The sequence below is a fragment of the Salmo salar genome, chromosome ssa16 (genome assembly GCF_905237065.1).
Source record: "Salmo salar chromosome ssa16, Ssal_v3.1, whole genome shotgun sequence".
Lineage (NCBI taxonomy): Eukaryota > Metazoa > Chordata > Actinopteri > Salmoniformes > Salmonidae > Salmo > Salmo salar.
Genome location: NC_059457.1, coordinates 37801113 through 37816658, shown reverse-complemented (window position 1 = coordinate 37816658; position 15546 = coordinate 37801113). Strand labels below are relative to the sequence as shown.

The 15546-nt window shown below is 43.1% G+C and overlaps 1 protein-coding gene across 1 annotated transcript in view; it reads left to right on the top strand.

Annotated features, from left to right (window-relative positions):
- Nucleotides 1-14110, top strand: part of LOC100380741 (protein kinase C-binding protein NELL2) — a 117881-nt gene extending 103771 nt beyond the window's left edge. Inside the window, exons 16-20 of the mRNA XM_014148812.2 lie at nt 6945-7085; nt 7868-8061; nt 8880-9056; nt 13170-13394; nt 13612-14110. Of these exons, the coding sequence (XP_014004287.1) occupies nt 6945-7085; nt 7868-8061; nt 8880-9056; nt 13170-13394; nt 13612-13653 (779 nt within the window). The 3' untranslated portion in view covers nt 13654-14110. The remainder of the gene's footprint in view (nt 1-6944; nt 7086-7867; nt 8062-8879; nt 9057-13169; nt 13395-13611) is intronic.
- Nucleotides 14111-15546: the final 1436 nt, after the last annotated feature.

Below are 15546 nucleotides of genomic sequence, written 5' to 3'. Positions count from 1 at the left end.
TGGAGATATTATCTTCATGCATGCTACGGCATCCACACTGAAACTGCTGGATGCTACTTATCATTGTGCACTTAGGTTTATTACGGGTGCTAGCTACAGAATTCACCACTGTGTTTTATATCCAATTGTGGATTGGACTTCGCTGTCCATGAGAAGAGAACAACATGCTCTCCTTTTTGTCTATAAAGTACTTCTGAATAAACTACCTTCTTATTTATCATCACTCATCAACATTATAATTATAATTAATAAAACCAGGTCTCAAGCATGGATTACACTTGAGGCCCCTGCGATCTCCACAGAGTTGGCTGCCTTTTCCTGTTACGCTCCTTGCTTATGGATTAGCTTGCAGACCAAATTTAAACTTGAGACTCTTGTCCCTCTTGCCCATTTTAAACATTTATTGGAGGAGTTTTATTTTTGTATTGCTTGTAACTTCTTTGGGTAATACAAATTATTGTGCTATTAGGGGAATAACCTATGTCTAAATGTAACAATCTACTGCTGTATTTTTTTGTGTTATCTATGATCGTTTTGTTTGTCTTGTGTAATTTCTTAATCATTGTACTTAAACTGTTTATGTATACGCAGGGCCCAACTGTAAAGGAGACCTTGGTCTCAGGCTATGTTCCTTGTTGAAATAAAGGTGTAATAACACTGGGGCCCCACAAGGGTGCGTGCTCAGCCCTCTCCTGTACTCCCTGTTCACCCATGACTGCGTGGCTATGCACTCCTCCAACTCAATCATCAAGTTTGCAGATGACACAGCGATAGTAGGCTTGATTACCAATAATGACGAGACAGCCTATAGGGAGGAGGTGAGGGCACTCGGAGAGTAGTGTCAGGAAAACAACCTCTCACTCAACATCAACAAAACAGATGATCGTGGACTTTAGGAAACAGCAGAGGGAGCACCCCCTTATCCACATTGACGGGACAGCAGTGGAGAAGGTGGAAAGTTTTAAGTTCCTCGGCACATCACGGACCAACTGAAATGGTCCACCTCACACAGATAGTGTGGTGAAGAAGGCGCAATAACACCTCTTCAACCTCAAAAGGCTGAAGAAATGTGGCTTGTCACCTAAAACCCTCACAAACGTTTACAGACGCACAATTGAGAGCATCCTGTCGGGCTGTATCACCGCCTGGTACGGCAACTGCACCGCCCACAACCGCAGGGTTGTGTTCAAAGCGTCTTTTAGGCAAAGGGTGGCTTCTTTGAAGAATCTCAAATATAAAGTATATTTTGATTTGTTTAACACTTTTTTTACTTACTACATGATTCAATTAATGTTATTTCATAGTTTTGATGTCTTCACTATTATTCTGCAATATAGAAAATAGTTAAAATAAAGAAAAACGCTAGAATGAGTAGGTGTGTCCAAACTTTTGACTGGTACTCTATATTATTTTTAACTCTGCATTGTTGGAAAAGGACCCGTAAGTAAGCATTTCACTATTAGTCTACACCTGTTGTTTACGAAGCATGTGACAAATACAATACAATTTCATTGATTTGCCTTTGTGCAAACTGGAAACCACAATACCTGAGGCCACATTTATTGTAGCTGGGGTCTTTGATAAAGGAAATCTGAGGAAAACACTCCCGAAATTCTACCAACACGCTTGACCATTGTTAATCTCACTTCCGGGACAACTGCAAGGCCCACCCATGCGGCAAATCAAATCACGCCTCCATCCTGCTCTGCCCCGCCTATAAGCAGAAGCTTAAACAGGAAGCACCTGTGGTAAGGTCTTGTTCTACGTTGGTCTGAACAATCGGAATCTATGCTTCAGGATTGTTTTGATCACGGGTTGCCTCTGGGAATAGTATCAATGTATACACTGACTCAGTGACTGGGTTCATCAAGAAGTGCATAGAAGATGTTATTCTTACTGTGATGATTAGAACTCATGCAAACCAAACAATGTGGATAAATGGCAACATTTGGAAAAACTGAAATCGCAAACCACCACATTTATCCACGGCAAGGTGACTGGCAACATGGACGTGTAAAAACAGACCAGCGAGGACCTCCGTAAGGAAATCAAAGATGCAAAATGACAGTACAGCTGGCTGGAGTGTTTACAGACATATTCAATCTCTTCCTATCCCAGTATGTTGTCCCCACTTGCTTCAAGTTGTCCACCATTGTTCCTGTTCCCAAGAAAGCGAAGGTAACTTAACTAAATGACTATCGCCCGGTAGCACTCACTTCTGTCATCATGAATTGCTTTGAGAGGCTAGTTAAGGACCATATAACCTCCACCTTATCTGACACCCTAGACTCACTAAAATTTCCATACCGCCCCAACAGATCTACGGACGACGCAATCGCCATTGCACTGCACTCTGCCCTCACACTGCCCTCCAAGCTCATCACTAAGCTCAGGGCCCTGGGTCTGAACCCCTCTCTTTGCAACTGGGTCCTAGACTTTGTGACTAGACAACCCCAGGTGGTGAAGGTTGGCAGCAATACCGCCACACTGATCCTCAACACGGGGGGCCCCACAGAGGTGCGTGTTCAGCTTCCTCCTGTACTCACTGTTCGATCATGACTGCATGGATACGTACATCGCCAACTCAATCATCAAGTTTGCTGACAACACAACAGTGGTAGGCCTGTTTACCAACAAAGATCAAATCAAATTTTATTTGTCACATACACATGGTTAGCAAATGTTAATGCGAGTGTAGCGAAATGCTTGTGCTTCTAGTTCCGACAATGCAGTAATATCCAACGAGTAATCTAACCTAACAATTTCACAACAATTGCCTTATACACACAAGTGTAAAGGAATGAATAAGAATATGTACATAAAAAAATATATGAATGAGTGATGGCCGAACGGCATATGCAAGATGCAGTGGATGGTATGGTATAGAGTACAGTATATACATATGAGATGAGTAATGTGGGGTATGTAAACATATAAAAGTGGCATTGTTTAAAGTGGCTAGTGATACATTACATCAAGATGGCAAGATGCAGTAGATAGTATAGAGTACAGTATATACATATGAGATGAGTAATGTAGGGTATGTAAACATATGAAGTGGCATTGTTTAAAGTGGCTAGTGATACATTTATTGCATCAATTTTTCCATTATTAAAGTGGCTGGAGTTGAGTCAGTATGTTGGCAGCAGCCACTCAATGTTAGTGATGGCTGTTTAACAGTCTGATGGCCTTGAGATAGAAGCTGTTTTTCAGTCTCTCGGTCCCTGCTTTGATGCACCTGTACTGACCTCGCCTTCTGGATGATAGCAGGGTGAACAGGTAGTGGCTCGGGTGGTTGTTGTCCTTGATGATCTGGATGATCTCCAGGTGTCCTGGAGGGCAGGTAGTTTGCCCCCGGTGATGCGTTGTGCAGACCTCACTACCCTCTGGAGAGCCTTACGCTTATGGGCGGAGCAGTTGCCGTACCAGGCGGTGATACAGCCCGACAGGATGCTCTCAATTGTGCATCTGTAAAGGTTTGAGTGTTTTTGGTGACAAGCCGAATTTCTTCAGCCTCCTGAGGTTGAAGAGGTGCTGCTGCGCCTTCTTCACCACGCTGTCTGTGTGGTTGGACCATTTCAGTTTGTCCGTGATGTGTACGCCGAGGAACTTAACTTTCTACCCTCTCCACTACTGTCCCGTCGATGTGGAACGGGCGGTGCTCCCTCTGCTGTTTCCTGAAGTCCACGATCACCCTACAGGGAGGAGGTAAGAGCCTTGGCAGTGTGATGCTAGGGACGGGCCGCAGTGGAGAGGGTCAGAAGCTTCAAGTTCCTCGGTGTGCACATCACTGGGAACGTAAAATAGTCCCTCCACCCTGACACTGTGGTGAAGGCAGCACCACAGAGCCTCTTCAAACTCAAGAGGCTGAAAAAATTTGGCAAAGACTTCTACAGATGCATCATCGAGAGCATTCTGTCAGGCTGTATCACGGCCTGGTACGGCAATGGCAACTGCACTGTCCGCAACCGCAGGGCTCTCCTGAGGGTAGTGTGTTCCGCCCAATGCATCACCAGGGGCACACTCCCTGCCCTACAGGACATCTACAGCACCCGGTGTCACAGAAAGCCCAAGAAGATCATCAAGGACTTCAGCTACCCGAGCCACGGCCTGTTCACCCTGCTACCATGTAGCAGGCGGAGACAGTACAGGTGCATCAAAGCTGGGACAGAGTGAAGGAAAACAGCTTCTATCTCCAGGCCATCAGACTGTTAAACAGTCATCACTAGCCGGCCTCCGCCCAGTACCTTGCCCTGCACCTTAGAGACTGCTACCCTATGTACAGAGTCAATGAACACTGGTCACTTTAATAATGTTTACGTAATGTTTATTTTTCTGAAATCGTTTCTGTAGTTAGGAACAGATGAGATTTGCATTCCTGCATCATTATTCTGTTAAAATGTAATTGATCTCTGAAAAATAACTAATTGATTATTTACTTTATATATATACACATACTGTATTCTCAACATAGTTAATCTTACTGTATATATCTACTGCTGTACATACCTTTTTCCTACATTGTGACACAAATCCAATTCAAGTCATGGTACCGATATTAGCATTTTTCGCACATACAGTTCAAATCCTCTATACAGTGCAATCGGAAAGTATTCAGACCCTTTGACTTTTCCACCTTTTTGTTACATTAGACTTTTTTTTTTTAATTGATCAAATATTGTTTGCAAATGTATTAAAAATAAAAAAACAAATACCTTATTTACATAACTATTCAGACCCTTTGCTATGAGACTCGAAATGTAGCTCAGGTGCATCCTGTTTCCATTGATCATCCTTGAGATGTTTCTACAACTTGATTGGAGTCCTCCTGTGGTAAATTCAGTTGATTGGACATGATTTGGAAAGGCACGCACCTGTCTATATAACCAAGCCATGAGGTCGAAGGAATTGTCTGTAGAGCTCCGAGACAGGATAGTGTCGAGGCACAGATCTGGGAAAGGGTAACAAAACATTTCTGCAGCATTTGGAACAACCAAGACTCGTCCTAGAGCTGGCCGCCCGGCCAAAGTGAGCAATCGGGGGAGAGGGGTCATTCTGACAGAGCTCCAGACCTCCTCTGTGGGGATGGGAGAACCTTCCAGAAGGACCAACATCAGTGCAGCACTCCACCTATCAGTCCTTTATTGTAGAGTGGCCAGACGAATGCCACTCCTCAGTAAAAGGCACATGACAGTCCACTTGGAGTTTTCCAAAAGGCACCTAAAGGACTCTCAGACCATGAGAAACAAGATTATCTGGTCTGGTGAAACCAAGATTGAATTCATTGGCCTGAATGCCAACTGTCACGTCTGGAGGAAACCTGGCACCATCGCTACGGTGAAGCATGTCGGGGGCAGCATCATCATGCTGTGGGGATGTTTTTCAGCCACAGGGACTGGGAGACTAGTCAGGATCGATGGAAAGATGAACAGAGCAAAGTACAGAGAGATCCTTGACTTAAACCTGCTCCAGAGCCCTTTGGACCTCAGACTGGGGCGAAGGTTCACCTTCCAACAGGACAACGGCCCTAAGCACACAGCCAAGACAACGCAGGAGTGGCTTCGGGACAGGTCTCTGTCCTTGAGTGGCCCAGCCAGAGCCTAGACCTGAACCCAACCGAACATCTCTGGAGAGAAATGAAAATAGCTGTGCCGCGACGCTCCCCAACTAACCTGACAGAGCTTGAGAGGATCTGCAGAGAAGAATGGGAGAAACTGCCAAAATACAGGCGTGTCAAGCCTGAAGCGCCATAACCAAGAAGACCCGAGGCTATAATCGCTGCCAAAGGTGCTTCAATAAAGTACTGAGTAAATGGTCGGAATACTTATGTAAATGTAATATTCAAGTTTTATATTTTTATACATATGGTTTAATGTCTAAACCTGTTTTTGTTTTGTTATTATGGGGTATTGTGTGTAGAGGAATATAATCAATTTAAGAATAAATCTGTAATGTAACAAAATATGGAAAGAGTCAAGGGGTCTGAATACTATATGAATGCACTGTGACTTTGTTGAGTTTCACAATCAATTTTAGATACTTTTTTGATGATTTGGACACGATAACATGTACCAAGACTTGGATGAGATGTTTGCTACAAATCCTAAAACATTAGCATTTGGAAACAGTGCCAGAGAAAGTAAACCAAAATGGTGGATTGCTGTCAAACCTTGTCCATAGACTGATTACAGTGTAAGGAAACCAATATGTAATTTGGGTGAACTATCCCTGATAAGTGCCTAATATCCACAATATTTCTGCTGGATAAATTTTATTAATGGGGTGAATGCTCATTAGCCAATAGATCTTAATCCTATTACTGCTGTGGCAGAGGGAGAGGACAAGAGGATATGAAGGGAGAGGAGACGTAAGGGGAAGAGCAGAGAGGAAAGAAGAAGGGAGGGAAGGAGTAGAGTAGGGGACGAGGAGGCCTGACCTGGGCCCTCCAGGGGATCCTGCTGTGTTCTATTCTGTCTGGACTCTGGGGGAATTGAATAGGAAGGTCACTGATAGGACAGGGCAATTTTCATAATGAGGGACTCTTATAATGCATCACACACGCACACAATCATAAAAAATCCATCCATGCCCACACAGACACATTTAATCACTCTGCAACCTGGGCCCTTACATTTAGCCCCAATCCCGTAATCACTAGCTAAGCTTCTCTCATCTGGCCAAGCCAGTCTAATTAAATATTATTGAAATATTAGGGCATCTTCTTATTCAGTACTGACATAAATCCAGTTGATTTGAGATGTTTCATTTATTTGCATCTCGTTCCTTTGTAATAAATGGTTGGTCAAGGTGTTGTTTGTCTAAATATATTGTCACGGTCAATGTTGAAAATGTCTGTCAGGCAAGAATGAAGCTAAATTCGATACGCTGTTCCAAACTTAAGAGGTCTAGTCCTCACTGTTCTCTCTCTCTCTCTCTCCTGACAGACATTGATGAGTGTTTTCATGGTTTCGTGGAGTGTGATGACAAAGCCATCTGTGTCAACCTGCCCGGGTGGTACCACTGCGAGTGTCGGGATGGCTACCACGACAACGGCTTGTTCTCTACTAATGGGGAGTCGTGCATAGGTGAGTTGACTCGCTCCTTTCATCACAAGACCAAAAGAAACACTGCGGTTGTAGGCAATCTTTATTCACCTAGTCACATATGATCATTTATATTAATATCACATGCATAGAGTATACCTGCACAATTGTTTGTTTTTCCATTATTCTAGTCTAGTGTATTCTAACGTTGATCATAGCAGCACATCTAACCATTGCAGAGCTAGAAATTTCCTTGGTCTTCTTTTGACCAGTTGTTTTTGCTGTCGGTGTGGGTAATAGTATGTTTGGACTGGACATACCGGTGCATACTGGTGCATTTTCCTCAAAATCCCTGTCTGCTTTTCACTGCTCATTCAATCTTTCTGGAACATTCTCTGAAGCTGCCTGCCAAGAGCTTGTCAAATGTCAAAATGGAGGGAAACCCTTATGCAGTCACGCCTCAGTAGTGACAGTACTACAGCTCTGTGTCTGTCTGTCTGCTCTATAGACAAATTTTACCTGTCAAGTCTAGCCGATCCACACAGAGCACATCAGAGACTGTCAGAGAGGTGAACATACTGTGAAGAACAAAGCCAACTGCAGTTATAATTTGATGAAAAATGGTCTCTGGGGGGACGAAATTACAAAGTGTTTTGACAAGAAAGCCCACTTTAGTTTACTGAAGCTGAGAGCTGTTCGAATGTAATACATGTGCTTCCTTTGTATTTTTTAAAGCAGTAAGATGCATGTGAATTTAAGCATAACCTACAGTATTTGACCTGTGTTGAGCATATGCCTGAAGTCGTCTCTCTGGCTCCCTACAGATATCAATGAATGCAAGACAGGGAGGAACACCTGTGCCAATGACACGGTGTGCTTCAACTTGGAAGGGGGCTATGACTGCAGGTGCCCCCACGGGAGGAACTGCACCGGAGACTGTATTCATGACAACAAAGTCAAACACAATGGACAGATCTGGGTGCTGGACAATGATAGGTGCTCAGTCTGCTCTTGTCAGGTGAGACAGAGAGGATGATGGGTGAAAAAAACAATGGTCAGGTCAGGGGCGTTCTATTGGTTGATGTAAAGCATTATGATGACTTTATTAATTAAGTTAGTTGATGATTAATACAGGTCTGAAGAATTTAGATGTGTCTAGAACCAGTTATTTCGAAAACGTAGTTTTTAATTAAGCAAAAAACCTAACATTTATCTAATCATTATTAGGCTACAGTCTTGTCATATTTAGTCATTGAGTGTTTACTTTTGGATAATGTCTGGTGTATGGGAATGCTTGCAGGTGATTATAGAGGATTAGTATGGGTATTTAATAATCAAGCATCATATTATTCATTTAATTAAAGAGGAGGGCAGAAATGAAGCTTTAATGAAATTAGTCATTTTAATTGATTGGAGAAATTGAGAACCTGCCTGTCAGAATAAGTAGTATTGAACGGCTGAGCAAACAGATAAATTAGTAAACATGTTATTGTTTTGTAATGTTCACTGTCAGCTAGTAGAGAGCAATGGTAATGTTGAGTGTGTGTAATCAACCAATAACCAAGGTCAACAACTAGCAAATATTGAGTTTGGGTTATGGAGACTGTACTTTACAATAGTCGTTCAAATCAAATTGTATTTGTCACATGCACTGAATACAACAAGAAATGCTTACTTACGAGCCCTTAACCAACAATGCAGAGTTTTAAAAAAGTAAGTTAGACTGTACTTTACAATATAGTAGCTACAAACTATACTTTGTAGTTTGTAGTTTGAGTTGAGTGTTACTGTCAGTTGATTGACAGACAGTGTATCGCCCCCCTCCCCTCTGTGCAGACTGGCCGGGTGATGTGCAGGAGGATGGTGTGTGACTGTGAGAACCCGACAGCTGACCTGTTCTGCTGTCCAGAGTGTGACCCTCGCCTCAGCAGCCAGTGTCTGCACCAGAACGGCCTGCTGACCTACGGCAGTGGAGACACCTGGGTGGAGAACTGCCAGCAGTGCCAGTGTCTGGTGAGTAACAATAAAACACACCCTATAAATAGATAAAACACACTGTACTGGACTCTGCTTTAAATCAAATCAAATTGTATTTATCACATGCGCTGAGTACCACCGGTGTAGACTTTACAGTGAAATTCTTGCTTACGAACTTTTCCAAACAATGCAGAGTTTAAAAATAATAATAATAATAATAATAATAAATAGTATCTAACACAAGAGGAATAAAATAAAATACACAACAATGGAGCTACAGTATATACAGGGAATACCAGTACCAGTACTTTCGTGATTAATGTACGGGAGATTGTGTGTGTGTGTGTGTGTGTGTGTGTGTGTGTGTGTGTGTGTGTGTGTGTGTGTGTGTGTGTGTGTGTGTGTGTGTGTGTGTGTGTGTGTGTGTGTACTGTATACAGGTTTCTATGTCCACAGGTCTCTATGCCTTGCAATATATATAACTGAATCACGATGTGTCAAGAGCGTTCTCTATTGAATCTACTCAAAGAAATACGCACTGTTTGCATTGACTCTCTCCAATGTTGACCTTTTCCAAAGTTCCCGCATCCCTGCTGTTCAAACAACAGGAAGGCTTTTTTCCGAGGATTTCACACTAAATCTGGCAGAACATCACATCCTACCGCCTTCAATAAGCCTTTCAGACGCTCTTCACCACCAGCCATATGTTTATTAAATGCAAATGTCACACTTGGCATTCACCCTGGCCATTCCACTCCCGGATAAAAGTAACACTTAGCTGCATTTGTGTCAATCTGCCTTTGCGTCGGCCCATAAATCATCTTTAGCTTTGTTGTTCTGCCAGCTCTCTCCCGCCCGCCCGTTCCCTCGGAGGAGTGGCATTACCGTTGGTTCTTTTTTCCCTCAGATCAAACAGAATGTTGTAGCCACACATACAGCCTTCCCACCTCACTCTTCTTCTATGATTAGCATATGCATGCACACACATACATCATGTTGCACACACACACATCATGTTGCACACACACACACACAAACACAGCTACCAGCCAAAATGGTATAAACAGCAGCACACAAAAGAGAGGAGTGGAGGAGAATGGTGAGAGATACGCGTGGGATCTAGTAGCGTGACCGCGACATGAAATGAACCTTGAATGCCTACACAGTTAGCAGAGCCAGAACCATACTGGCCCTGCTCTGCTCAGCAGGGAAACGGACAAGCAATTCTCGAAGACAATGATCCAAATCCCCTTTTAAATTACATGTATTTTTGTGAATATTTGAATGACAGAATATGTCTCTTTGACGTATGTATCTCTGAGTTGCTACTATAGGGCGTAATGGGTATAGGATACTATATTAGCCTTAGATTTGCAGGAATGAAACATGGCTGTTGTTCGCCATGCTGTTGTCTAACCAAGGCAAATTTCTGGCAAAGCTCCCTAAACCAAATGTAATTCACCGGTAAATGTAATTCTCCTGAAACACGCAGCAACATTTCTGCCTTTTTATAGGACCATCTTCTGTAAAGCGTACTGAGATCTAGAAACATGATTCTTTTTAAGAGAAAGAGTGGCCTATTTAGAAACATATCAGTGCCTTACCCACCTGACAGGGCTCATGTAAAGGTAACTGAAGGACATCACATACTCTATCACAGGGTTCTTCAACCCTGTTCCTGGAGAGCTTCCCTCCTGTAGGTTTTTGCTCCCACCCCAGTTTTGACTGACTTGATTCAGCTTATCAACCAGCTAATTATTAGAATCAGGTGGGCTAGATTAGGGTTAGAGCGAAAATCTACAGGACGGGAGCACCTGCTCTATCATGTTACACGTCAATATGCACAGATACTAGTCTCCCTTTTTCTAGATGTGATGGAGACCTGAGTCTACAGCTACACCCACTGCCTGTGGCTATGATGAAAAAATTCTGCTACAGAGGAACCACACTTCAAATGTTTACAATGAATGAATGGAGCACACATTAGCATGGCATGGGTCTGTATTTTATAGTCTGACTAATTTACTACAACATCACATAAATGCCGAGCTAGCTGATTTTCGGGTATATTAAATATCCCAATTGGAAACTTAAATCAAGTCAAACTCTTGGCTGTTTGGAGTGTGTGTGTGTGTGTGTGTGTGTGTGTGTGTGTGTGTGTGTGTGTGTGTGTGTGTGTGTGTGTGTGTGTGTGTGTGTGTGTGTGTGTGTGTGTGTGTGTGTGTGTGTGTGTGTGTGTTCACATTCGCGCCCATGCGTGTGTGTGCAGGGGTGTATTCATTAGTCGAAATCCGTTGCAAAATGTTTAGTCTGTAAACCATTCATCGTTTACTCTATGAACCAAATGGAAGCAAACGGAACAAAACGGGGAGCGCCAGAGCAAAGGAGCAAACAGAGCGGCTGCATCCCCACTTTCAAAATAGATGCAAACGTATGTTTTTGAACCCCGACATTCCCACAGGCTTCCACAAGCAAGCGCCATTGCTGAGGTTACTGCCTTTTTGAAGATTGTGTTCCACGATAATATAACCAGTTGATATTATGGTTTCATCAAATCAATTTTAAATGGCACTTGTTTTTTTTAAATTCAGAACAGCCTCGATTCGTCGGCATGGGCTCTACAAGGTGTCAAAGCGTTCCACAGAGATGCTGGCCCATGTTGACTCCAATGCTTCCCACAGTTGTGAAGTTGGCTGGATGTCCTTTGGGGGGGTGGACCATTCTTGATACACATGGGAAACTGTTGAGCGTGAAAAACCCATCTCAGAACTGCAACGTTGCAGTTCTGGACACAAACTGGTGCGCCTGGCACCTACTACAATACCCCATTCAAAGGCACTTAAGTCTTTTGTCTTGCCCATTCACCCTCTGAATGGCACACATACACAATCTATGTCTCAATTGTCTCAAGGTTTAAAAATTCTTATTTAACCTGTCTCCTCCCTTTCATCTACACTAATTGAAGTGGATTTAACAAGTGACATCAATAAGGGATCATAGCTTTAACCTGGATTCACCTGGTCAGTCTATGTCATGGAAAAAACATTTCTGGCCATGTGTTCTAAAAATATATTTTTTATTTGAGTACTTGAGTTCAATATAATTTATTATGGCAAAACCTAATATCACATTTAATTTTTTCCGAACCCCGAATTTCAGACAGTCTGCCACCCATGGAGGGACCTACCTGCATTTGTCCAATAGAAGCTCTTGTTTTCATTGCAAAACGTTTTCCGTTTTGAGTGAACGGTTTCCTTTGCAAAACGTTTTGCAACAGATGAAATGTTTTGCAATGGAATCCGACTAATGAATACACCGTGTGTGTGCGTGTGTGTGTGTGTGTGTGTGTGTGTGTGTGTGTGTGTGTGTGTGTGTGTGTGTGTGTGTGTGTGTGTGTGTGTGTGTGTGTGTGTGTGTGTGTGTGTGTGTGTGTGTGTGTGTGTGTGTGTGTGTGTGTGTGTGTGTGTTCTTTTTCCCAGGAGGTGTAAACCACAAAAGCTCAGGGATGAAAATGTTAACAGAACTAGGTCATGCAGAATCATAGCTTAACCAGGATCTATAAAGTTGGCCAGAATATATGACATGTATTCACTGGTTTATTGAAACGACTGCTGGAGAAATCCAATAAGGCATTCTCTGCTGCAACTGTGTAATGATTAATATAAGAGGGAGAATGAACGGGTGACCAAAACAACTCCATTAGGAAACACAGAACATTTTTAGCACAATGTCTGAAAATGTCTTTCTTCTCATACTGCTACTCCTACGCAATGACATATTCTTAGCCCCATGTACTGTACATCTATGATGTATCAGGACAAAATGTCTATGTTTACATGATAATGACTGCATCAGGGTGGTATAGAAGTATGCCTAAACATTTGGCAAGGGACAGGATCTATTCAATACAATTGTAGGGGTGATGGGCTGCACATACCAGTGGAGGCTACTAAGGTGAGGACAGTTCTTAATAATGGCTGGAATGGAGTCAATGGAATGGTATCAAACACGTGGTTGATACCACTCCATTGGCTCCATTCCAGCCATTATTATGAGCCATCCTCCCCTCAGCAGCCTCCATGGGTATGTATCATTGTATTGTCCCAGTGATATGACTCCAGTCTGTCTTTCTGTTTCGCCCATCCACAGCAGGGGCAGGTGGACTGCTGGCCCCTGTTGTGCCCCCATGTGGACTGTGAATTCACGGTGGTGCCCGAGGGCGAATGCTGTGCCCGCTGCGTCACTGATCCCTGTCAGGCCGACACCATCCGCAACAACATCACCAAGACGTGCATGGACGAGCACGGCATCCAGCGCTTCAGCGGCTCCTCCTGGGTCAAACACAGCACCGAGTGCACCCTCTGCCAGTGCAAGGTAACAGCCATGGATATTCATTATATCTATGCAGACTTCGGCCAACTATACCCAATGTTGGCGATAAAACACTCCATGACTATCGAAATTCTAAATGTCAAACCAAGTTTGCCTTTTCGTGAGAAATAACAGAACATAATAACAGAAGAACTGTATTGTGGATAAAGTCTAACAGTGACCCACTCTAAAGTCTCTCTCTCCTCCTCCTCTCTTTCAGAATGGACATATCTGTTGCTCAATGGACCCCATGTGCCTTTAGTTCCTGAAGATCTGAAGGTACCTCCCTGTACAGTGTTATCCATGTAAAAACAACCAGCGTTTTCCACCCTCCAGCCCAACTTCTTTATACCAAATACAAAACATGTATCATAGAACACAGATGGACTACAGTACCCACAAGCCCCCCTCTGTGTTCAGCCTCACTAATCAGGGTGACCCATGTGCATTGAGGAACACCCCCAAATCATCTGCAACATGACGCTGTAAAATACTATTATACTGGCATGAATGTGCTCGATGTAGAAACATTTTGCTAATTTCTAAACTCTTTAAATCTCAATGATATCCTAGATAGTGGTTGTTTTAGTGTAAGTTTCCTTTGCTAAATTATTAAAGTCGTCTATATTTTGTGGTCCTCTAGCATTATTTTCTATTCATCTTTTACATTTATTTCCAGGCTTGTTAATGTGTAATGGTGAATAAAGTATTTCAATTTACATGAATTGTTTGAGCTTGTATTTTTTAGGATGTTGTTGTGTATTAGTCATTGGAAACCATCAATCTCCTACTTAACCACGACTTGTGTCTGTATTCATATGAAGTCAAAAACTCATCCTCTCAGGTCTCGTGTACCCGAAAATTCAATCAACACAGATGACAAATCACTTGAGCTTTGCCTTCCCAGACCTTCCCACTTCCTGTGAAGAGGATAGCGAGGTGAGAGTTAGTTCATGTCAGAACACATGTTTGTGTGACAGTGTGTTAGAGGAGAGGAAACTCAGCCTGACACCAGCAATCACAGCCTATCAGTGGTACCTACACATCATCACGCCTGACCTTTCACATCAAATATTCATTGAGCAGGTGGACTTCCTCTGTCTGCACTGCTGCCGATGTACATGGTGCTGGTGATGATTACATAGTACAGTGCAGGATCAAGAACCATCCAGATCAGTCTGATTTTGAATGGATAATTGGAAGGTGTTTGAAGTTTAGGATTTTAAGGATAGCATTTTGAGGGTTTGCCAATACACACACAGTACTTGATTGAGTACCGGATTTGATTGAGAACTTTCATTTGTTCAATACATTGAGCATCTGTGATACAGTATACACAATGTCCCAATTGGTTTGCTTTGCTTCCTTCCACTGGTTCCAGAGGTAATGGTAATACTTGTATGATTCAGAGTACAGTGCTTAAAACTCCTAAAATAATTAGCATATCAATATACAGGCTGGCTGGGAGGAATGAGTTGTGCCTGAAGAAGACTAACCAACTAATTCCCTGGGTCTCCCTAGCAGCAGCTTCTTACAGGAACAAAAACAAAGCGGAACTGAATCATGGAGCACATTGGTATTCTACCATTTCCTCTCCTCCCTCAGTGGAACATTTGCCATCTCTCTCTCCTTCGAAACGTGTTATACCTGTCAAATGATGAATATAGACTACTGTGAACGTGTGCCTGACTGCAATGAAAGCGTGCGTGTGCGCGTGTCTGGTTTGTGTGTGTGTGTATGTGCGTCCACAGTGGCTGGAAGCACAGTGGCAAGGGCACCATCTGGCAGGCTTTGGTCCAGTGACTGCAAGCCGGTGGTGACTCCTAGCTGGTGGTGGCTCCTAGCTGGTGGTGGCTCCTTGCCAGGGGCACAGGGGTAGTGGCACAGCGGGGCAGAGTGGTTGTCCATGTTGTAAATGTCCAATTTTCCATGGTGGGGTAAGTTGAACTCACCGCAACAGATGTCTCCGCCCACATTACTGCCTGTCCTGTGTTCATTACTAATGGACACTCATATTATTGGGTTTGGCAAAGGCAGGAGGACTAAAGCAGTGGAGCAGCGCAAGAGTTTTACGTGGAGATCTGTAAACACTGTAGCCTTCATAAACCATTAGTTTACAACATGCGTGTTAGTTGACATTGACAACTCTCAAGGC